Genomic DNA, 24219 nt, shown 5'->3' with positions numbered 1-24219 from the left:
TGGCACCAGTCCATCCTGGCACTAAAATACCACCAGTGCAACTCAGAAAATGGTGCTGGTTAATGCCAGTCTACACCCACACAGCTCCTCTAACCCACGTGATGTATATGAGTTCTCTCTGCACTCTACCCTAGAAACCCTTGAGTGGACTTAAAGAAAAAATGTTCATGGAATATCAGTTCGAATGGATGCAAAATTTTAGCTGCCTGGAACGCCCCATGTATCAGGCTGGCCCTGTAGACACATCAGAGCTTGATTCTCAGCCCTGCTACTTACAGAGCTGTGTGCTCTTGGGGAAGCTGTTAATGGTCCATGGCCTCGATTTCCTTGTGGTGATAATGATGTCTGCTTCGTAGGGTTTTGGTGATCATTAAACATAAGCGCAGAAAGCAGTGATGACTAGCAGGTCCATAACTAGCAATGCAACTGGGTAAAACAGAGCAACATGTACTCTGGCACCTTCTCGAGGGTTGGGAAAGGGTGTCCCTGCCCAGCCACCAGGGGTCTTTGACTAGAACGTTCCATCCTCCATCCACTTCCTGCTAGGCTTCCCTAAACAGTGATTCTTGTGGGAGTAGATCTGTGAGCCTGAGTCTGGGCTTTCTAAGGGTAGAGGGGGCTTAAACATTTGTACAATTAGAAAAATAACTATTAAAGAGCTTATGTTACCAGAATTTTGATGCCCAGGGTCAAAGCTTTGGCCATGCCATTTTATTTTTATTTATTTATTTATTTATTTTTCCTTAGCTCCTTTATTTTATTTCCCCCCCCCCCCCCCCTTTTCACCACTGGTTCCCCTATACCTTCTTCTACCTTCACCCACCCTTCTTTGCCCTGCAATCTTTCAAGTACTGTTTGACTTCATATTATCTCACAAATACTTCTCCAGTTTGGGCTTTTTTCTTCTTTTCTTGGATGAGGTAAGGTCTCTCATATAGTTGGGGATTATCATTCTGGACTCAAAAGGAAAGTTCATGCTCAGATTATGTACACAAGCATGTAGACTTGGGTGTGGGTTCTACAGAGTTAAAGACAAGGGTAAGTATGTTAAAAAATTGTATGGATGGGTTTGCTATGAGAAAAAGTCACAGAGTTTTGTTATGAAGCATATGGCCTTGAACCTTTGTTGAGATTTGTTCTTGGTCTGTGTTAACTTAAAAAAAATTTTTTTTTATTGATTTCAGAGAGGAAGGGAGAGGGAGAGAGAGATAGAAACATCAATGATGAGAGAGAATCAATGATCAGCTGTCTCATGCATGCCCCTATTGGGGATCAAGCCTGCAACCCGGGCACATGCCCTTGACTGGAACCAAACCAGAGACCCTTAAGTTCACAGGCCAATGCTCTGTCCACTGAGACAAACCAGCTAATGAGATGTAGCCCAAAGGTTAGAGAAGGAATGGAACTTTGCCACTTAGCCAACACTTGGGGGGTTTTGGAGTTGTGGAAACAGAAGCTGGGAGAGGTTCAAGAAGAGGTGCAAGGTCTTGAAATTAGCCATCAAGCAGAGACTGGAGCCTTCAGCCTGCCCCAACACCAGGGCTTGTCTGTCTAAAGGACATTGTCCTGCCCTGAAAGAAGCACCTGTCCTTTGTGAGGAAGCACATTAGTCACTCTTTCATTCCAAGATGACATCCTTGTTACCAAATGTGGAAATGTTTTCATAATATGTTGCAGGTGTCTTTGGACATCTATTTAGGTTTCTGGCCATCTTCCCCACCCCCATTAGTTGGTGCTTGCTCATGCAACACAAAGCAATGTGAAAAATCCATAGTTTGCCTCCCTTCTTCTGAATCCCTCTGCCCTCACCCTCCAGGAGTCCCAGCCCTTCCCAAGGCCAGCAGCCAAGCCATCTCCAGACAGCATGTCATCTGACTGCTGTTAGTGCTGTTCCCTAGCAGCCAGGAAGCTGCAGGTTTAAGTTGATGGACAGACAATGCACTGATCCGACTACTAAATATTTGTTCGACATTATTGACTATTTGTGGTAGAAAAAGAAAAGTCCCTCATGGTGCCAGGATATCTTAGTACAAAGCAGTGGAAGGTGAGACTGATCAGCTCTGGTCGGTCATGTACCTGGCACTGGGGTTACTGCATATGACCTGTCATTAGGAGACAGACAATGGTGTATGTAAGAGCATGCTCAGTGCTTAACATGCTTTATAATGTAGCTCTGAAAGTATTTCCTCTAAAGCACATTGGTAATTGGTTTCGTACACATAAAACTGCTTTGGAAGTATTTTTTTCTCTGTGATATTTAAGTAAAAATAGACTAATTAGTGTTCTGTTTTAGGGACCAATCTCTCCTTTCCTCCACCAGAGGAAATTATATATATATATGGAGAGACAGCCCAGCCCGTATGGCTCAGTGCTTGAACTTTGACCTATGAAGCAAGAGGTCATGGGTTTGATTCCTGGTCAGGGCACATGCCCAGGTTTCGAGATTGATCCCCAGTAGGGGCCATGAATTGCTTAACCCTATCCTACTTCCCAGTTCACCCATCAATATATATGTATATTCTGATAAAAAAGAGTAATGTATTGCCATGGCAGAATCTCATTTAAGGCTCTGTAGCCTTTGGAAGCCTTCAGTTGATTTACACCCTGGTTCTCCTGGCTCTCCACTTCCTAAGTTTCTGTTTGGCTGCCCAGCGTTTGCCATATTGTTGTTTTGTTGCTCAGTTCCCGGCTCCCCTGGTTGCCCACCGTGTTCTTAAGCTGCTGAAGACATTTAGTACAAACTCGGAGAGATCCCTGTGAGAAGAGCACTTTATTCCTCCCAGATGGGAAGGTAGGAAACAGTCAAAACAGCAGGACATCTTCCTGTTTTGCCACATTTGAAAAGAGATTTAAATTTTCTTTTATTTGAATTTTATGGAATGTCTATTTTGTGTCAGGACTTGTGTTTGTTTCTTTTTAGAGAAATGGCAAGAAAATAGAAATATTGTTTAGTTTTTTTTTTTTTTTAAATCTTACTCACTCCCAGCTGCTTCTCTCAAGGAATCCTTTCAATCTCAGAAAAATGAAATCCTAACTTTTGTATTTTTTACTTTTCCAAAAGGTTTTTCTTTTTTTCTTTTTCCTTTCTTTTTTTTTTTTTTTTTGTGTGTGTATCATAAAATGGTTCTTCCTTGACTCTCAATTCCCCTTTCCTTTATAGTTGAGTTTCTAGAAAGAATAGTTTATATTCAGTAGCTTTATTATTTTCTTTCCCCAGTCATTCATTTTCTCAAGTCTATGTCCAACCACTAAACTTATTCTGACAAGGATTACTGTTATCTATGACTGCATAACAAGCCACATCAGAATTCAACAGCTTAAAGCTCAACAACTATCTGTTATTTCTCTTGGTTCTGTGGATAACTGGGCTCAGCTGGGCCATTCTTCTGAGTCACTTGCCATTGGTTGGGTTACAATCACCTGCAGGCATGATCAGGTCTGGCTGTCTAGGACAGCTTGAAAGTTGCTGCAGGTTGTCAGCTAGGAGGTTGCCTGGAGCTATTGACCAGATGCTTTGGAGGTGCCCCATGCAGCTTGGACTTCTCACAGCATGGGGGCTGGGTTCCAAGAGCATTCCAAGTGCAGAGACAGAGCTGAAGGTCTCCTAAGGTCTTAGCCTAGGAAGTTTTACAGTCTCACTTCTCCCCACATTCTTTTGGTGAAAACTGGTCACAGGGCAGGCCAAATTCAATAGGAGGGTAAATAGAATCCATCTTTTGACAGGCTGGCGATGGTCACATTGCAAAGGAGATGTGAGATGCTGTAGCCATCTTGTAAACACCATTACTAGGGATCATCCAGTTGGCCCCACCAATGTTCTGTAGCATTAGCAGGACTAACCACTCCCCATGGATGATTCGTAGTATTGCCTCCCGGTTCCCTTTCTATTTTCTCCATTTGTTTCTTTCCCTCTTTGCCCCTGCCATATTAGTGTTCCCCAAGGTTCTTCATCGTCTTATATTTTTAATCTCCATTTTTTTCTTGGAAATTGTATTTGCACTCATGGCATGAAAGGTAATGTACTTAATTCAAGAAATGAATTGGAAGCCAAATGTCTACCAACGGCACATGATTGAATAAATTGTGGTCCATCTGTATTGTTGAACTTTTTGCAGCTATTCTACAGTTAGGAATAGTCTGTATTAAACTAGAAAGAAGTCTGTGATATATTATTAAGGGAAAGATGCATGAAAAATGTTATAGTATAATAGAGAGGTGTGCATACATTTGCATATGTTTGTATGAGCATAGTGCATATGGAAAGATATGCTTCAACCTGCTAACATTGGTTATGTTGAACATGCCTTATTATTGTAATTAACAATCAGCTTATAAAGTAATCAGAGTATTCAGTTATTAATAACAGATATGAATCTGTAGACAATTAAGATAGAAGATAGTGCAGAATAATATTTTTCTTAATGGCGTAGAGAATGTTTAAAAAATGCAGATCTTTCTCTTTTTTTTTTTGCGTGTGTTGAATGCTTATATATGCCTAGAAATATGCTGTAAAGATTTAGAACAAAATGTTAACAGTAGTCATTTCTGGATGGCAGATGATTTTTATTTCTCTTGGCTTATCTATATTGTGCAATTTCAAAACAATGTTATTTCATATTAGAAATTACATTACTTCTAAAAATAGAAGGTAGTACATAAAACTGACACCATTAAGCTGCCTGTTATCAGAATCCCCAAGACTTGAAAAAGCAACAAGAGTATGAAATTATTGCAAAATGAATCCATTTGAGAACAGCAGTTGCCACATAACATTTTTGTTCCTTCCTTGTAGCAAAGACTGAAGGAGGAGAAGGAAGCCAAGCGGGCGCGTTTGGATGGTAGGCATGACTACCTATTTGGGATTGTAGCTTCCTGCGTGGACTTGAACAAAGCCGAGGTGGAGGACGCCATTCTTGAGGGGAGTCAGGTAGGATGCATTTGAGTTCTCACTGGCTTGATTATGGGGGCCAGGGAGGGTCTGCAACCACTGTCCTATGGCAGGATCCTGTGCTGGGCCTTAGAGAAAGGAGGGTGCCTGTTTTTGCATGGATAGGACTCCATTCCGATTCCAGACAGATGATGGCAGCATGAGTTTAGGGCTTCCCTGGTCTTTATGTTGAATGGGGTACTTATAATTGCCATTTAAATTCCACGACTCTTATGGCTCTGTCTGCATCTCTCTGAATCTAGTGAAGCTGGGCTTAGGCACCATGTTGGAACCTGGTTTTGGAGAGCAGGATCTCTGCTCAGAGGATAATTAAAAAAAAATTATTTTGTTCTAACCTGGGAGATTGGATTGTGCCATCATTTCCTGGCTTCAACTTTGGTTTGGCATCTGAATCTGGTTTCTTTTTGTTCCTGAGCTTGACTTCCCATTTTCTGCCATGACTCTACTCCAAAACCTAGGATGTCATTTAAACTTGGATGGGAAAGGTGAAAATAGTGGAGGATATAATTTCCTGGGCAGTGAGAAAGGCATGTCAGGAACCCTGTGATGGTTCCTGAGTCTGTTTTTCTTCTAATTCTTTTTTTAACTTGTTGAGAGGGAGGGGGAGAGGGAGGGTGGGGGGAGCGCTTAAAAGTAAGATAGTAAGAGGGGAAGGGAGCCAGTTTTGTTGAACAGGTGTCACACTGTTGACAATGCTTTTCAGTGGTAGGCTCATAAATGTTTAGCAGTCACCTTTGGGCAGGAGAGTAGAGAGAGTGTGAATGCTTGCTGATTTCTGTTGTGTAAACACTCCCACATGGCTGATTCCAATGATTCCAAACTACCATCCGGGTGTCACTAAATGCTAAGTTGGGAGGACTGTGATCCATTGGCTGTCACTCCAGCAGTCCACCAGCTTTGCTCCTTCCTGCCGTGCCACTCCAGATGGTTTGAGTATAGGATGAATCCGTCAAGGGTTGAGAGAATACCCCTTTTTTCTCTTGGTTCTCCTCATCTCAGCTCACATTTATTGGATATTTACCCTGTGCCAGTCTCTCTTCTCAGTGATCTTCAGCTGTTATCCCACTTAATCTTCCTAATAAACAGGATACAGATAATATTATTTCCAAACAATTGAGGCATAGAAGGAAACAGCGCCACATAGCTGATTCAGTCTTGGAGAGAGTCCAGAGGTGAATTGCTTAACCCTATCCTACTTCCCAGTTCAGACCTCTGGATTTGGGATAATGCAGGTGGGGTAAATGAGTAAAAGTTCTGAACTGTGGGAAGCCCAAGTCACATTGCTCTGTCATATTCAAAACTCAGGAATATTAAAACCTGGAAGTTTAAAGATAGCATCCTGGCTCAGGCTTGCAAAGCAAGGCTAGAAGGGCAGGTGTTTCAGGACGGCTGTGATGGAAGTTATCTCTCATTGCATTCTTGGAGTTAATTTCACGAAGTGCATCCATCCCAGGCAAGGAAATGTAACGAAGGAAACAGGGCCACTCGCTTTCCCTCATGCCCAGTGGTTTTATCTATAGCACGGTAGAAACTGGAGGGGCCTTTTTTTTTTTACATTTAAATTTTTAGGCTAGATTTTTATCCTTTAAAATTTTTTAAATTATAAATTGTGGTAAAATACACATAAATAAAATGTACCGTCTTAATTATTCTAAAGTGCATGTACTACATTTTGTTTATCCATTCACCCATCAATGAACAGTTGAGTTGCTTCCACCTTTTGGCTACTGAGAATAATGTTGCTGTGAGCATGAGTGTGCAAATGTCTCTGCAAAACCCTGCTTTCAATTCTTTGGCATGTATACCCAGAAGTGGAGTTTTTGGCTAATATAATAATCCTATTTTTAATATTTTGATGAAATGCCATACTGTTTTCCACAATGACATTTTACATCCCTGCCAACAGTACACAAGCGTTCCAGTTTCTCTACATCCTTGCCAACATTTATTATTTTCTATTTTTTTTATAGTAGCCATCCTCATGGGAGTGCAGATTTTATCATTTTTTTTTCCAATTTGAATTCAAAACTATGTGATTGACAATTTAAAAGAAGCATCTCCATCGGTAGCAGGCCAATTGGTAGACCTACAGGTGTACAGTGATTCTCACGGTGGGGCGGATGGGACCAGGTTCCAGGTTGCTATGGGCTGGACTGTTCCATGTCATGTGTGTTCTCATGGCATTTTTCAGTGATTATAGTGATTATTGAAATTTAATATTAACAGTTATCTGGGTTTTGAAAGGTCTGTTTTCTGATCTGCAGTTGATTGAAAGTAAAACAGTCATCTATGTTTATATTTACCTTCAACAGCTCAACACTTTAGGAAATTAGCAAAAATGGAGAGACAGCCCAGCCCGTATGGTTCAGTGCTTGAACTTTGATCTATGAAGCAAGAGGTCATGGGTTTGATTCCTGGTCAGGGCACATGCCCAGGTTTCGAGATTGATCCCCAGTGGGGGCCATGCAGGAGGCAGCGGATCAATGTTTCTCTCTCATTGATGTTTCTATCTTCCTCTCCCTCTCCCTTCCTCTTTCTCTAAAAAATGAATAAAACATATTTTAAAAAAATGGAGAAACAATCTCTTCAAATCTGTATATGTGACAAGTATTTTTATGGTTAACTGAATTACTTCTTTGAATTGAATATTTACTATGTGAGGCATTTCTATGTTGCTTGTATCAAATGTAGTCCTATCTGAAGGAGAAAGATGACAGTAAATGCTGATTTAAATGTGGTTTCTAATTAAGAACAAAGTTGTTACCTTGTCTTTTCTTTTTCCCAGATTGAAAGAATTGATCGGCTTTTTGCTGTTGGAGGCCTTCGTCACCTCATGTTTTACTATCAGGATGTGGAGGTAGCAGAAACAGGTATCCAAATTTGATGGGCCACAACCTGGAAATGTGTTAGATTTAATTGAGGGTGGCAGGAAGCACAAGGCCATTGTAAGACCTGAACAGGTAGCAGTGAGGTGTGGAGGATGAGACCCAGGTTCTATTTTTACCTTAAGGAAAGGAGACAGGTATGATGGGGACCTAGCCTGGTTGTTCTATCTTTATTTGGGATGTTTTGTTTACTTTGTCACACTGTGCTGGTAATTAAGGAACAATAAAGTAGCTTACATTTTGAGACTTCCTTTTCTTACATGCTAGTTCATTCCAAGCAATCATATTCTATAACTTCTAATGGGCATCTGTTTCTTTTCTATATAGGCACTATTTCTTTTTAATGTAGGAATTGTTGCCAATACCCTAACATGAGTTTTCCCGTTATATGTCACATTATGTTTATTTTCCATTGACTATGATTCAAAGGAGTAATAGTGAATGATAAGTTTAGTCAGTTTCACTTAAGAAAAATTTGTAAATCTTTGTATAGAGTCAACTGGCAAATGCCATTTTACATTTATGTGGATTCATAAAATTCTGAAGCCAAGCTAGTAACATAAACAAATATAGTATGATTATATTAACATATCATATGCATCCTTTTATTACCTTTTTGAAGAAAGGGAAAATAGTTATTGCTGTTGGTATATGGTGTGACTATGCTATTTGTTTAAAAACAGGAAATTGTGCATGTATAATCTAAATGATCAGCATTTCCTCAAAATTATCCATCTACTGTTTTGTGGTCAGGAAGTATTTTATATTTTGAGAGAAAGTCAAAATAATACAGAAGTTTTGGATTCTATCTCAGGTTGCAAAGCTCATGCAATGCTGAGTTCATTCATGAACTATGCACTGGGTGAAGTAGCCCACACTCTACTGAGATTTTTGGATTCTGATGTGGGTGAGATATTTAATCCATTCTAGGACACTTGTAAATTTTTGTAGAACTTTTTTAAAAATATATTTTATTGATTTTTTACAGAGAGGAGGAGAGAGGGACAGAGAGCCAGAAATGTCAATGAGAGAGAAACATCAACCAGCCGCCTCCTGCACACCCTCCCACCGGGGATGTGCTCGCAACCAATGTACATGCCCTTGACCGGAATCAAACTTGGGACCTCTCAGTCCGCAGACCGACGCTCTACCACTGAGCCAAACCGGTTTAGGCTGTAGAATTTTTTTTAACCTTAAAACTACCTTTGCTTCTGATATCTATCAAATCTTGGTGCCTTGTTGAAGCTCAAGTTTAACATCTTCCTCAGGAGGCCCATTTGGTATTAGTGAGAAGTGGGACACAGTTTTGAATGAGGGAGATAGCTTCTGGTTACCTTTCTTGGACATGTTCATTGTCAACACCTCAGTCCAAGTCTCTAGTCAGCACCACAGGGAAGAAAGAGCCCAGGAGAAGATTCCCCTAGGAAGGTCTAATTCCAGGGTTTCAGGATTCAACTTCCAATCCACTCCCCTCCCCAACTCTTTTGTTAGCACTAATGATCTTGCTCCTACCCCAATAGTCTTGTTTGAGCTACCAGTTCATTTGGAGATCTAAAACTTTCTGGGGCAGATAAGAACACAGTGGAAGAGCTCAGAGCATACTCTATGTACTTAAATGAACTGCATGCTTGCATGACCAAAAATTAATTTTCAGATAATAATAATGATAATGCTTAGTGAGCTAGTCTTTTGATACACTTTTCTAAGGGCTTTATAGGTTTTAACTTATTTAATTCTGACAACAATTCCAGATGCTCAATGTTAGAATTATTATTCTCACTTTTCAGATGACAAAACAGAGGCACAGAAATATTAAGTAACTTTGCCCAAGGTCACATGACTAAGCAGAGCAGCTTGAGATTGAAGCTCTGGGAGTCTGACTCTAGAGGTCACACCATTTGTCATAATGCTGTCCTGCCTCTACACAATCCTGACTCTCGCATTGTAGTGAAGAGCCAACCTGACAGAGGAGGGGCCACAGAGGGAGGTGGAGGTCTGAAGTATTGCAGTTAAAGCTGTTTATTTTATTTTATTTTATTTTATTTTATTTTATTTTATTTTATTTTATTTTATTTTATTTTATTTTATTTTATTTTTTATCTTGGGTCTGCACCTGCCTTCAAGGTTGTAGAGAGGTTTAACAATGCAGACAATGTTCCAATCAGAGGGCCTGACACATAGCAAATGCCAATCCATGCTCTCCCCTCTCTCACCCACCCCCACTGCCCCAGGAAAGACCACTGTGACCTAGGTGACTTTTACAGCTTCAGCAAAGATCTGCTCTGCACCAATCTTTCTTATTCCTGCTCCTCTCCTTCCTATTTTTTTCCTGGAGCAACGATTTTGAAATGAAGCTATGATATGGAATTGAGCAGATCCTTTTAGATCCCTTTAGGGTTCAGGCTGGAGATTGTCCAAGAGTTGGACCTTCTAGGGCACATGGATAAGCCAACACGATATATTTTAACGAGGAAGTTCTATCTGGGGACCATGTGGACTGCAATAGCAGTTGTGAACCTAACATTCTTTTGCATTTGTAGGACAACAAAGCTCTTCAGGAGGATTAACTCCTATTTCTGCAAAGACTAAAAAACCTAAAGTGTTCGTGACGGAGGGAAAAGATGTTGCTCTTACTGGAGTGTGTGTGTTCTTCATCAGGCCTGACCCTTCCAGAGCCATCACCCCCGAGAACATCCACCGGGTAAGGGGCAAGAGCAGCCCTCCACCCCTTACCAAAAACCACCACGTTCTGCGGGAGGCAGCCATTGCTTATTAAATATTCTCTAAATATCTAAAACTCCTTTCAAAGAAGTATTTTTACAAGCACTTTAAGTGAACATTTTTTAAAAATATGTTAGGGAAGAGGACTAAATACTCAATTTATTAATAGAAACTGATGTTATATTGTGTGTGTGTGTGTGTGTGTGTGTGAGTCAGTGAGGTCTTTCTTTTTAAAAAGGATTCCTCATATATAATTTACTTTATAAGAAATTCCATACATTTAAAATCAAACTTTTTGAAGTGAACATATATAACTTTATTCTTTTCTGTACAGAATAAAGTTCATCTGTACATATCTTTCTTACCCTTAATAGATGCATTATCTGCTTGGTATAGATAAACTGGTACACATCTTATGCTCTATTTGTTTTGATTTTATTGTTATGGTTGCATTTTAGAATAGTATAAAGCTTATGTCTTATCCAGGGTGTGAAAAATAATAATTTACTAGATGGAGATACTGAATAGAAAAACAGACAATGGCCAGACCATACAATAAAACTTTGACCTCCAACCTGCAGCAACCTTCCCAGGAAAGCAAAACCCTGTCTACAAAAGATTAATAAACAAACAAACAAACAAACAAACAAACAACAAAAGCAAAAGGTAGCCAGCCTGCTTATCAGACTCTCAGGAAAGCCAACAAGGAAGCTAAACAGTAACTGCTGTCACAGGTGGTCAGAATGGCCGGGATTTTATTCTCGAGTGCCAGTCTACTGAATTTTTGTCTGTACTTCCAATGGCCTTCTCTGGGGCCAACTAGGAAAAGCCAATGTGCTCCCCTGACCAATCACATAGGTTACCTTGCTTCTAGTTAGCCCTCCTCTAGCTTCCCCAGGTCAGCACCCTCCAATCAGGACACCCCACGAGAAGGCTCTCCCCCTCCTCTGTCTGCCAATGAGGCTATGCCGAAGGTAGGTGATGGTGGCGAACTCCCTTAATACAGCAAGCTCTGAATTACTAACCTTTGCTTTTCTTGGGTAGTCTTTATTCCCTTCCACAGGATGGGTGGTTAATGGGCCTTAGTGGCTATGTTGCGACTGAAGGTGATGTTTACAGTAAAGGTTCTCACTTGCTTTCCAGGAGGTGAGCTTTAACATGTTGGATGCTGCAGATGGGGGCCTCCTCAACAGCATGCGGCGTTTGCTGTCGGACATCTTCATTCCCACGCTCAGGGCCAGGAGCCAGGGCTGGGGTGAGCTCGAGGGGCTTCAGGAAGCAGCCGGCATTCGGCAGGAGTTCCTGAGTTCTCTGGAAGGCTTTGTGAGCGTCCTCTCGGGCGCGCAGGAGAGTTTGAAGGAGAAGGTAAGCACGAAGAAGTTACTCCTTCAAAAAATGGTCAAGGGCGAGCAAATCAACATAGAAGTGTGTAATACTTCTCTTAAATAGTCTTAATCCCACTGTCTTGCAAATCTTGAAAAAATTTCATGGGCATTTTTTTGTTGTTAATCCTCACCTGAGAATATTTTTCATTGAACTTATGGAGAGTGGAAGAGAGGGAAAGACAGAGAGAGAAACATCAGTGTGAAACACATTGATTGGTTGCCTCCTGCATGAGGCCTGATTAGGGCCCTGATTAGTTGGGGAGGAGCTTGCAATCAATTATGTGTCCCTGACTGGAATTGAACCTGGGACCCTTTGGTTTGCAGGCTGATGGTCTATCTGCTGAGCCAAACCAGCTAAGGCTCATGGGCATTTTTTATTGCCCCCTCTAGATGTGGTGGAGACTAGATTTAAATTTCTTAGCTAGAAGTGATTAATGCATCAGAGGTTCCATAGAAATGGTGACTATGATGGAAGACTCAGTCATGTCAGATGTGTGGCTGCAGAGTATGAAATACTTGTGGCATTGCTCTGCATCCAGAAGGAAGGAACTTGGACCTAGTGTAAAAAGCACCACCTTATTATCTAATTTTCATTTTAATTAGGTGAACCTTCAAAAGTGTGACATATTTGAACTGAAAACCCTGAAGGAACCAATAGACTATGTGACTCTAGCTAATAACACCGAGACTTTGGAAAAAGTAGAAGGTTGTATGAAAGTATGGATCAAACAAACAGAACAGGTAATTTACAGAAGCCAAATATCAGTGGCCATGCTACTGAACTGGCCAGTGGATGAAGGTATATCATTTGCTATTCGCATTTGCCTAAGGACTTTACCAGGGGTGCCTGAAAGGTGAGAGGTTCCCCTGGCGTTAATTTGGAGTCATTAGGAAGAGAGAGTAAGAATTCTAAGAGATGAAAGTTAATGACTCTGTGTGCTTACATAACTAGAAGACAGCGCTTTGCTATTTTACCCCTCAAGGCATAATTTACTTTGATGAGAACATCTGTAGAAATTCAGAGTTTTCTAATTTAGTGTGTCCTCCAAAGAGAGATCTTGAGACTTCACCTTAAAAAGTATTTTCTGAAAAGTCCTAAGTGGAGGTGGACATTGCATCAAAAAGTAAACACAATTGGGATTAACCAACATAGGTGTGGGGACTTTCTAAGGTCATATTGTTTTGAGGTTATATATAATAATTATAACCAAGGAAATGTGCTGAGGTCAGGTCCTCCGAAAGCTTATTATAACTCCTTACGTGAGTAGTTTTCTGTTAGAACAAGTCAACTAAGTTTTTGTGGAGGATGTAAAAATGGATATGTGTCAAGTTAGTAAAAGGCTATCATTCAAAACATGCAAATGAATAAGCAAGGAGCATGTTCAGATAGTTTTTTTGCTTATCTATAGCATTCATACCTCCAGCCCTGCTCAATGGCTCACATTTATCCTGCGCATTCACAGGTCCTCGCAGAAAACAATCAGCTGCGGAAGGAAGCCGATGACCTTGGACCCCGAGCAGAGTTGGAGCACTGGAAAAAGAGACTGTCCAAGTTTAACTACCTTTTTGATCAGTTGAAAAGCCCAGATGTGAAGGCTGTGTTGGCAGTGCTTGCTGCAGCCAAGTCGAAACTTCTGAAGGTTGTGAGCCACTTTTTGCTGTATGAAGTGGGAATTTCATGTTCTAGGGTATTTCAGGTCACAGAGTAATCAGGAAGAGAAACATGTTATTATACCCTCATGGAAAAAAAATGAAGATTGGATATTGCCCTTCTATAATTTTTATTTGTTGACTGATATACCTGTATGTATATATGTATGCATGTATGCATGTAATTAAGATGAAACATCATAACATGATTATATATATATAGTATGAATTCACACCAACTAGGAGTAGTAATAATGAAAACTTATATATATTTTAGTTCTGGTATATTAGTTTTATATTGCTGTGTTACAATTTACCCTCAAACTCAGCAACTTAAAGCAAACATTTAGTGTCCCACAGCCTGTGGGTCAGGAATTTGGGTGCAGGTTAGCTGGGTGCCTCTGACTCAGGATCTCTCACAAGGTTGCAGTAGGTGTGTTGGCTCATCAGCAGGCTCGACTGGGGAGGATATGATTCCAAGTCACTCATGTGGTTGTTGCAGGATTCAGTTCCTTGCTGGCTGTTGGCTGAAGGCTTCTTTTAGTTCTTTACCACTTATTTGGCCCCTCACAACCTGGCAGCTGGCTTCCATTGAAGGGAGTATGTGCAGAGTGCAAGAGAGCACCCCGCATGGAAGCCACAGTCTTTCAGTAAACTAACTCCAGAAATGACATCCCATCACTTTGTCACACCTTATTTGTTAGAAGCAATGCTAGATTCAGCCCGCAATAAAGGGGTGGGGATGACACAAGGACATGAATACCCGGAGTCAGTGGTCACTGGGGACCATCACAGAGGTGCCTACCACACTGGGTATTGCTGCCATAAAGACAATTTATTAGCCATTTGCATGAATGTTTCAATCTATGAAAAGAATTTAAACAATAATTTGTTTCAATAACTGCTTTAGACTTACCTTATGTCATTGTTCAAAGAATGCAACCATTTCATTGTGCTGTAGTTCAGAAATATCAGTAGGACTTCAATGAAGTCAGTTGAACATGTTGGCTGGAGCTAAATCATTTACTTTTACTTCTATTTTTAGATATCTGTCCATTTTGAAATTCACAGGTCATAGCACAGTCCTGGTATACGGTTGGCAGTTAATAAATAATTGCTTCCCTCTTGATGCTCTGTCCTAGTTATTTAATAGGTTTTATAAGGGAAGGCCTAGTAAAAAATTAAAATTACTCTTCAGTGTGACAATGTCCTTCACCCCTCTGGGTTCAGTTTTATGTAAGATGCCCAGGACAAAGTGAAAGTCGGACACAAGGGATCTGTGGTGACTCTTAGCAGCTATTATATTGGAAGCCTCTCTATTAATAATTGCATTAAAATTGCTTTCCTGTACTGTGCTTAGACTTGGCGGGAGATGGATATTCGAATCACCGATGCAGCTAACGAGGCAAAGGACAATGTCAGATATTTGTACACACTTGAAAAATGCTGTGACCCATTGTACAGCAATGACCCTGTGAGTTAATTATTTCTACTCAGTCTCCTGATGGCCCTTTTATAACAGCTGAATTGAGTGTAGAGTTTTGGTTTTTGGATATTACAGTCTGTTGGAAAAGTCTTAGAAGTCTCTTTTTATTTTTAAGAAAATGACATGTCTATATACACATGTCTATATATCTATATCTATATCTATATCTATATCTATATCTATATCTATATCTATATCTATACATTTACGTTTGCCTATCCATCCTTCCATCTATTAAAGATGTATTTGTGATATTTAAAAAGAATTTCTTGCATATTGCATTTTCCACTAAATATTGCCGTTGACATTTTGGGCTACCCTACTGTGGGAAGAGTCATTGAGCAGGTGTTTTTTTGAACTTTGAACTTTAGGAAGTACCTGCTTTTATTGATTACAAACTTGATTGTCAATTAACACAACCTCCATGTCATGAAAAGAAAGTTAATGTTTCTTGAATTGAAATAAAATTTGATTAAATGACTATGACTAAATAATAAAATGATCCTTAAATGTATTTATGGAAAGTGTTAGATAATATTTTAAAATTTTAAGTAAAAGCTACTTAGATGGCATGATTAGACTATTAGACTTTTGTTGAATTTGATATTTGTTTCCCAGAAAACTTTTGTGGTGTCTTCCAGATATCCATGATTGATGCTATTCCTACACTTATAAATGCAATAAAAATGATTTACAGTATCTCTCATTATTATAACACCTCTGAGAAGATTACATCTTTGTTTGTAAAGGTAAGTGTATAGCATTAAGTCCGAAATGCGGTCGCTGATATTTCTTTTCCAGTGGTCATATTTTGGTAATTAAAATTGACCGTATTAATACAACCCAGTGTCTCTGTATACTACAATTAAAAAAAAGCTTAATCTCCCAATGGAGCTAGAATTAAGTTTATGTGAGAGGCTGATTCTAGCCAAGTCAGGAAGCATGATTTCTCAAAGTAATTGTTATAATAAATATTGTGTTATTTATATAATAAAAATGAAAAAAGATTCTTTTTGGAATTTCTTACCTAGGTTATTGAGCACATTATTTATTCCCATGGGTAAATTTTAATTAAGAAAAAAACGGACTATCTCCTGTTTCATATTTATAAGCTACTGGTACCGAATTTATTTGATGCCACAGTTGTTTACTTGGTGTTATTAGGATAGTAATCTCAATAATAAAAGCCACTTGCAATGTTCCAGTAATCCATAAAGCAATTATAATGATTCTGCCAAAAAACCGTAACGATGTTTAAACCTTATGTCCTAACTCCTAAGTGTTTATGGTGAGCACTGTTGCTTTTCCCACTATAAATTGTCTCTTGAGAAATAGATGACTTTTTCATTGCCAAGGCACGATTTTAAATGTTGTATTAAAATGGAGGAATTTTCATCGTGACTTGTGCTGTGAATACTAATGCTGTAGGAGTCATACTTCTTCCTGGAAATAGGGCCATCAGCCTTGTGTGCTCAGCGAAAAATTCTTCTGCTTTCACATCAAGTAACAAGGCAGCAATTCCTGACCACACTTTAAAACTACATGTGGGGGTCACGGGGGCTAGACCCTGGGCAGAAGACTCCAAAGTCAACTTGTTTTGTTCCTGTAGTAACAACACAAATTGGCTTGCCTATTATTTGCAGGCCTTGTTGAATAAAATTGTAAAACAACCTTTTATCTAAATTTCTAGATCCTTTCATTATGGGAAATTTGAAGCAGGTGCAAAAGGAAAGAGAATTGTATACTGAACCCCCTGTACACATTACACAGATTCAATGACTATTAATACATGGTCAGCCTTCTTTCTCTTATACCTTTGCACTAAATCCCAGCCATCATATCATTCCATGCATACAGTGGTCCTTTTAATTTATAAAAAATCACTGAGAAAAGTCTGAAGTCTTTTTAAAGTTTGGATGGATGGATAAAATCTTAGCTTTCCTCTTTCTGTTTCCTTCTCCTATAGACACGTCTGCTAAAGATTAGTGGCATGAGATGATCAGGTGGACAGACCATATGACACTTAGAAACTGAGGTGGTAGAGCAAGCTACTCAAAGAGATCAGGGAAATGCTTAGCAGTGTTTAGGTTGGAAAGTGAGTCATTTCTAGGGGCTTGAATTGTTGGAAGTCTGTGGTACTTCCAACTCCGTGATTTCACAAATGTTTTAGACAATATATGTGTGGAATCTAAAAATGTCAAACAAATAGAAGTAGAGAGTAAAGTGGTGGTTGCCAGGAACTGGGAGGTTGGCGGAAATGGGGAGATGGTAAAAATGTATAAACTTTCAGTTATTAAGATGAATAATTTCTGGGAGTCTTATGTACAGCATGGTGACTATAGTTAGCAATACTGTGTTGTGTACTTGACATTTGCTAAGAGAGCAGATCATTTTTATTTAAAAAATTAAATTTTGGGGGGTAACATTGATGAATAAAATTATAGATTTCAAGTGTACAGTTCTAAAATACATCATCAATATTGCATTGTGTGTTTACCACCCAAAGTCAAATCTCTTTCTCTCACCACATATTTGACCTCTTAACCTTTTACTACCTCTCTTCCTCTTTCCCTCTGGTAACCACCATACCGTTATCTGTGTCTATGAGTTTTTGTCTTGCTTATTTATTTGTTGCTTTTAGTTTTATAGTCCACATATGAGTGAAATCATATGGTTCTTGACTTTTTTCATCAGACTTATTTTGTTAAGCATGATACATAATTTATTTAAAATAAAGTTAAATTTATTTCAGAGAGAATAGGGGAGAGAGAGACATGGAAAACAACAATAATGAGAAAGAATAATAGATGGGCTGTCTCCTATATGCCCTCTACTGGGGATCGAGGCCCAGCCCCACAGGGGATGTGCAGGAGGCAGCTCATCAATGATTCTCTCTCATCATTGATGTTTCTATCTCTCTCTCCCTCTCTTTTATTCTCTGAAATGAATAAAAATATATTTTTAAAATGCCATTGAGATTTTGATGGGGATTACATAAAACCTATATATTGCTTTGGGTAATATTGTCATTTTAACTGTGTTGATTATTCTAGCCCATCAATATGTAATGCCTTTCCATTTATTTATGTCTTCTTCCATTTCTCCCAATAGTGTCTTGAGGTTTTCAATTTATAGGTCCTTCACATCCTTTGTGAAACAGAGCAGATCTTAAGTGCTACCAGCACATACATGAAAAATGATAACTACGTGAAATGATGGATGTGTTAATTAACTTGATGGTGGTAATCTTTTCACTCTGTATATAAAATCATCACATTGTTCACCTTACATATATAAAATTTTTATTTATCAGTTGTGCCTCAATAAAGCTGAATAAAAAGGCCTAGTGCTTGATCATAGTTGCTATGGAAACAAATAAATCCAAAGCTCAAGTTCACAGATTGTATGTTCTGATAGGAACAAGAGTTAAGGACCCTATAGTCCAATTTATAATTGATGGCTGTCTTATGTACATAATGTCATTTTATTGTAAAACTCCAGGTGACCAATCAGATGATATCTGCATGTAAAGCTTATATTACAAACAATGGAACCGCTTCTGTGTGGAGCCAGCCACAGGATGTTGTTGTGGAAAAAATATTATTTGCAATTAAACTTAAGCAGGTAATGGTCAGCCTAATAATATATTTAGGTAATGTTTCATTATTTTTACGTTGTGTTTGGTGATGCATCTTAAATTATCTAGCAATTATTATAATCTTGGTTGCTAAAAAGAACAGTAATTCTTCACTATTAAGAAAGTTGCATGATAATAAACCTTCTCTATTTATGTACTTATTCTGCCCTCTTTGGGGGCCTCCTGTGTCCCAGCACCACACTAAATACTGAGGATACAAAGATGACTAAGATGACTAAGGTTTTCTTAAGCTTTTGATTGATGGATGGAGAGAGAGACACAGAGCGAGACTATTGCTCATATGGTGGGACCAGGGTGAAAAGGCTGCTCTTCTGAGTTGCATTATGGATAACAAGAGTTCGCTGGATCAGAGGATGGGAGAAGATGCTATTCCAGGCTGATGGATGAGTAAATGAAAAGCCTTGAAACTGGAAGGATTTGCAGTCCCACCCTAACTTCACCATGAAGAGAATAAGGTTGATATCTTTCTTGTTTTCCCTTTCTTATATTTTGCTTTTTGATTTTAAGGAATACCAGCTCTGTTTTCAGAAGACAAAACAAAAGCTTAAGCAAGATCCAAATGAAAAACAATTTGAATTCAGCGAGATGTATATTTTTGGAAAATTTGAAACTTTCCACCGACGTCTTGCTAAGATATTAGACATCTTTACAGCCTTTAAGACATACTCGGTCCTGCAAGATTCGAAAATTGAAGGGCTGGAAGGCATGGTCACTAAATACCAGGTATTGTTTTACAACTAAAGTTGCTGCTCTTTTCCATAACAAAAACTTTGATATTTTATGCAAATAACTATTTAGGATGATTCAAATAGTTCGTAATGTGAAATATAAGCTCATAGCCCTTAAACAATAAAGAAATCACATTTATTTGAGAATTGTGTAATGGTGCTAATATGTTCTTTTCAGGTGTGTGGTTATGATAATGACTTCCCAATAGTCTAAAATTAATCATCATTAGTAAAAGCATTTTCATTAGTAGCACAAGAAAAGTGTTTAAATATAACTTATCACTTCATTTATTCATGCAAGAAATATTTAATGAAGCCAGTACTGTGTCAGGCACTCGTTCATACTGAGTTCTGGGAGTCATGTGATCATCTCTGCTTGTAAGCAATTTATTTGGACACCTGTTAAAAATTAAAGGGATCACATTTTATTGTAGCTTTACCATTCCTAGTTAATTTTACTTTTAACTGTTTTATATTGTAAGCTATGTATGTGACTAATCTTAGTTTTTAAAATGGGCACAGTAGCCAAATGATGTAGACAATAGTTTCTTGTTTGAGAACAGTGACGTTGATATTTAAAATGTTTGTACTTGAATTTCAAAAGGCTCGTATAATCCTAGTCCCATGGTCAGCAAACTAAGGCTCGTGAGCCACATGAGGCTCTTTGGCACCTTGAGTGTGGCTCTTCCACAAAATACCACGGCCTGGGCAAATCTATTTTGAAGAAGTGGCGTTAGAAGAAGTTTAAGTTTAAAAAATTTGGCTCTCAAAAGAAATTTCAATAGTTGTACTGTTGATATTTGTCTCTGTTGACTCATGAGTTTGCCGACCACTGCCCTAGCGGATTTGTCTCAGTGATTAGAGTGTGGCCCATGGACTGAAGGGTTGAGGATTCCATTCCAAGGCATGTACTTCGGTTGCAAACTCAGTCCCTGGTACTAGTTGGGGTGTGTGTGGCAGGCAACCAATTGATGTGCCTTTCTCACATTGGTGTTTTTCTCTGTCTCTCCTCTTCCCTTTCACTTTTTCTAAAAATCAATGGGAAAAATATCCTTGAGTGAGGACTAACAACAACAACAAGAACAACAACAACACACACACACACACACACACACACACACACACACAAACACAGACACACACACAGTCTCATATAATTAAAAGAAATTTAAAAATCTTCATCTGAGGCTATGTTTTTTTTTTTAATTGATTTTAGAGAGAGAGAGGAAGGATGAAAGAGAGAAAAAGAGAAAGAGAGAAATATCAGCATGAAAGAGAAATATCCATCAGTTGTCTTCCATTGTGTCTTGACTGGGGATTGAACTCGAAACCATGTTGGTGTATAGTACAACGCTCCAGCCAACTGAGCTACTCACACCAAAAGGATCATACAATTTATTGCCAGTTTTTTTGTACTTAAACAGTTTAAGCCAACATAAGTAGTCTTATTTCCTAAGTATACCAGATTATGGGAGAGAAAAATAAAATATATTTCTTATGTAGCAGGAAACATTTTAGGTGAATCCTGTGAAATTTTCAAGATAGAAAATCTGTACTTTGAAAGTGACAGTTTTGCAAGACAAAGAGGGAATATATCCATTTACTTTTCAATTTGGACTCTATTCTTAATGAAAAAAATAACTGTGGAACATATTTTAAAGTTTATCTTTGAGTGAGAAGTTGAACTATATCTCTGAGAGTAGATAAAGATGGTTCTAACCTGATAAAAATACTAGGAAAAGAAATTGCTTTGGAAATCTAAAGTGAAATACTAATTAAAACGGATGAGCCAGAGGGTAGTGAGATAAAATGTAGATGGTGCAGGAAAGTATAAAGTGAGATTTTTGTGTTTTAGTACCAGTATTAGAAGCTCAAAATGGCATCCACAGGAATGTATCCTGGGCCTTGCCTGGCTATGGAGGCCCTGCTCCCGTCTCCCAACACCCCCCCCCCCCCCCCCCCTTTCAGCCAGCTCCTCTTCTCCTCATTCTGTGGCTTACAGTGCATTTTTTCTGGAAAATTCTGCCTTTGGATTTTCACAGTTATTTCCTCCTTAGTCTTCAGATCTTGATTTCAGGACCCTCTCTAAATTGTTAACCTTGACTTCTGGTTTACTTCAAACACTCTGTAACATTTCTCATTTCTCACTGTGTAAAATTACTCTGTTCATTTGTTTGTGACTTATTCTGGCCATCTCTCTCCCACCCAGGTTGTAAGTTCCCCTAGGGTGGGGACATTTGTTTGTCTTGTTCATTCCTGTGTCTTCAGCGTTAACTGGTATATGTACTTCGGTTAACTGGTATAAGTAATAGGTGTGCAGTAACCTATTTCACTCATATGTGGCATATAAAATGAAAAGTAGCAAATGAACAGATAAGAAAACAAACCAAACTCATAGACACAGATAACAGTGCTTATCAGAGCGAAGAGGGTAGGGGAGGGGTAGTAAAGGGTAAAGGGGGCCAAATATATGGCTACGGAGGATGACAGGACTGTGGGTGGTGAGCACACAATGTAATATACTGATCATGTATCATAGAAATGTACATTTGAAACCTATATCATCTTATTAACCACTGTCACCCCAATAAATTCAATTAAAAATTAAAAATATTACTTAAAGTCTGTCAAATAAAGGACTGAAAATCTGTATTTTGAAAGTTTTGCAAGATAAAGAGGGAATAATATATCCATTTATTTATTTTTCAATTTGGACTCTAAGTGGATTGAGTGTGATTAGTTGGTTTAAAGGTCACTATTAATTGGCTTATTTACTTAATACTGTTAAGCAACCATTAAATCCAATCATTGAGCAGAATTTTCTAAGAGCTCCAAGTCATTTTAATTACCATATTTAAATGTAGAGATGTAGCTTTTCCATGCTTTTTTTTTTTTACACTCTCTATATAACACGATGGGTAACATTATAATATATACAATTTCTACTAGAAAATAGAGCTAATTTTGTTGCTATATAGCATGAAGGAGTAGGTTATTTTATTTATTTATTTTTAAAGTATATTTTATTGATCTTTTCAGAGGATGGGAGAGGGATAGAGAGTTAGAAACATCGATGAGAGAGAAACATTGATCAGCTGCCTCCTGTACAACCCCTACTGGGGATGTGCCTGCAACCAAGGTACATGCCCTTGACAGGAATCAAACCTAGGACCCTTTAGGACGAAAGCTGACGCTCTATCCACTGAGCCTAACAGGTTAGGGAAAGTAGGTTGTTTTAACTAGCAAACTTGAGTCATGGAATTATGCAGTTTACACACTTTTGTCTATTAAGATATTTGAGTTGATAAATAAATGGAAATGACTTTGAAGAGGAGACCTCAGGAGGAGGCCCAACATTCTTCATAAAAATTATATGCCTGTGTCAACAGCGTGGGCTCCCAAGTTTTCGAATGGCTTAGGACCTGGCTAAGAATGATCACAGAGCTTTATAGCTCATTATTCAGAGCAAACAAAACTTTGGATAATAGTGTTTCAAGGAGATGAATTGCCTAATTTGTCCTCTTGTAGTCATAGACTGCAGCTTTGCAGGGCAGAGAAAGCCAATTAATTCTTGAGAGTCTTTAAATGGTAGATTGAGGTTCGATGTTTTATTTAAGCCATTTGGGTTTCAAAGATAGTATATCATCTGTGGATATTATAACGGTTTTCTTTCTAAGTTTGTGTTCTGTTAAAGTCTTATTTATTTTCTGAGAAGTCAAACTTCAATGAAAAATATTTTAGTAACTTCTCTGAGCTTGTTTTTTTTTTTAAAAAATTATTTTAGATGTGATTAATAAGACATTTTTAGAGAAAACACCTTTCCTACTTTTCAGATGTAGTCTTCATTTTACATTTTTCTTCAAAAAGACATTAGACCTCATGAAAATGCTTTCCAAATGATTTCTTTGCAGTAGGCAACATTATACTGCTGTAATAAGCATTAAGCAATGTAACTAAAGAGATAAGCTCCTTTTAAGTTGCCTCCTTGGTAGTGATTGTTCAGGTTCTACACTTAAAGGGTATACTTAATTACATAATGCTAGAATATTGAAATGGCTTATTTCTTTTACAACATTGCAGGGTATTGTTGCCACCATAAAGAAAAAGGAATATAATTTCTTAGACCAGCGGAAAATGGATTTTGACCAGGATTATGAAGAGTTTTGCAAGCAGACTGATGACCTTCATGTAGGTTGTGTAATAAAATACCTGTTACAGGCGTGTTTGTTTTTTTTCTTTGTTCTGTGTAATGCTGCTAATCATGACCATCAGCAGGGCAAGGCATCTTCATCATGGAGGTGACTGGCAGTAACCTCAGCCTGCGTTTTGTGATTTCCGATTAATAATTGAAGGCTCTTTTTCATAGATTAAAGGGCCATAAGTATAACTTTGGATAATGATCTGTAATCATAGATGTCTACATATCTTCCATCTTACTTCTTAGGCTATTAACTTCCATCTTCTGTTGAAAGGTTATTAGACTATAGAATTTTATCTCCATTTGTTTATTTTATAGCAGTGATTATGACCAGAGGTCATTTAAGCAAATGGTAAATAATGTTTGGCAGATCCCAAAGGCAAGGTGGCTGCTGGCCTTAGAAACAGGACTGACTCAGCATCTGGACCCCTTTCTCTCTTCCGTCTCTCAGCTATCCCCTCTTCCCCTTCCCCCACTCCCCCACCCTCACTACAGATCAGCCATCTTGACTGTCAGTCTATATGAACAATGTATGGCTGCCATCAGCTTCTGAGAACATA

At 38.6% G+C, this 24219-nt stretch overlaps 1 protein-coding gene across 4 annotated transcripts in view; it reads left to right on the top strand.

The window, feature by feature from the left end:
• Nucleotides 1-24219, top strand: part of DNAH5 (dynein axonemal heavy chain 5) — a 210628-nt gene that overhangs the window by 52313 nt on the left and 134096 nt on the right. For all 4 annotated transcript variants that reach the window (XM_084881713.1, XM_084881712.1, XM_084881711.1 and 1 more), the window contains exons 2-12: nt 4793-4927; nt 7734-7818; nt 10374-10534; nt 11698-11919; nt 12543-12680; nt 13403-13579; nt 14950-15063; nt 15717-15824; nt 18577-18699; nt 19241-19456; nt 23542-23649. In XM_084881713.1, the coding sequence (XP_084737839.1) occupies nt 7782-7818; nt 10374-10534; nt 11698-11919; nt 12543-12680; nt 13403-13579; nt 14950-15063; nt 15717-15824; nt 18577-18699; nt 19241-19456; nt 23542-23649 (1404 nt within the window). In that variant the 5' untranslated portion in view covers nt 4793-4927; nt 7734-7781. The remainder of the gene's footprint in view (nt 1-4792; nt 4928-7733; nt 7819-10373; nt 10535-11697; nt 11920-12542; nt 12681-13402; nt 13580-14949; nt 15064-15716; nt 15825-18576; nt 18700-19240; nt 19457-23541; nt 23650-24219) is intronic.

This window comes from Pipistrellus hanaki (assembly GCF_964339955.1).
Source record: "Pipistrellus hanaki genome assembly, chromosome: 4".
Lineage (NCBI taxonomy): Eukaryota > Metazoa > Chordata > Mammalia > Chiroptera > Vespertilionidae > Pipistrellus > Pipistrellus hanaki.
Note: the sequence above shows the minus strand (reverse complement) of the source record. Positions and strands in the feature narration are given on the sequence as shown.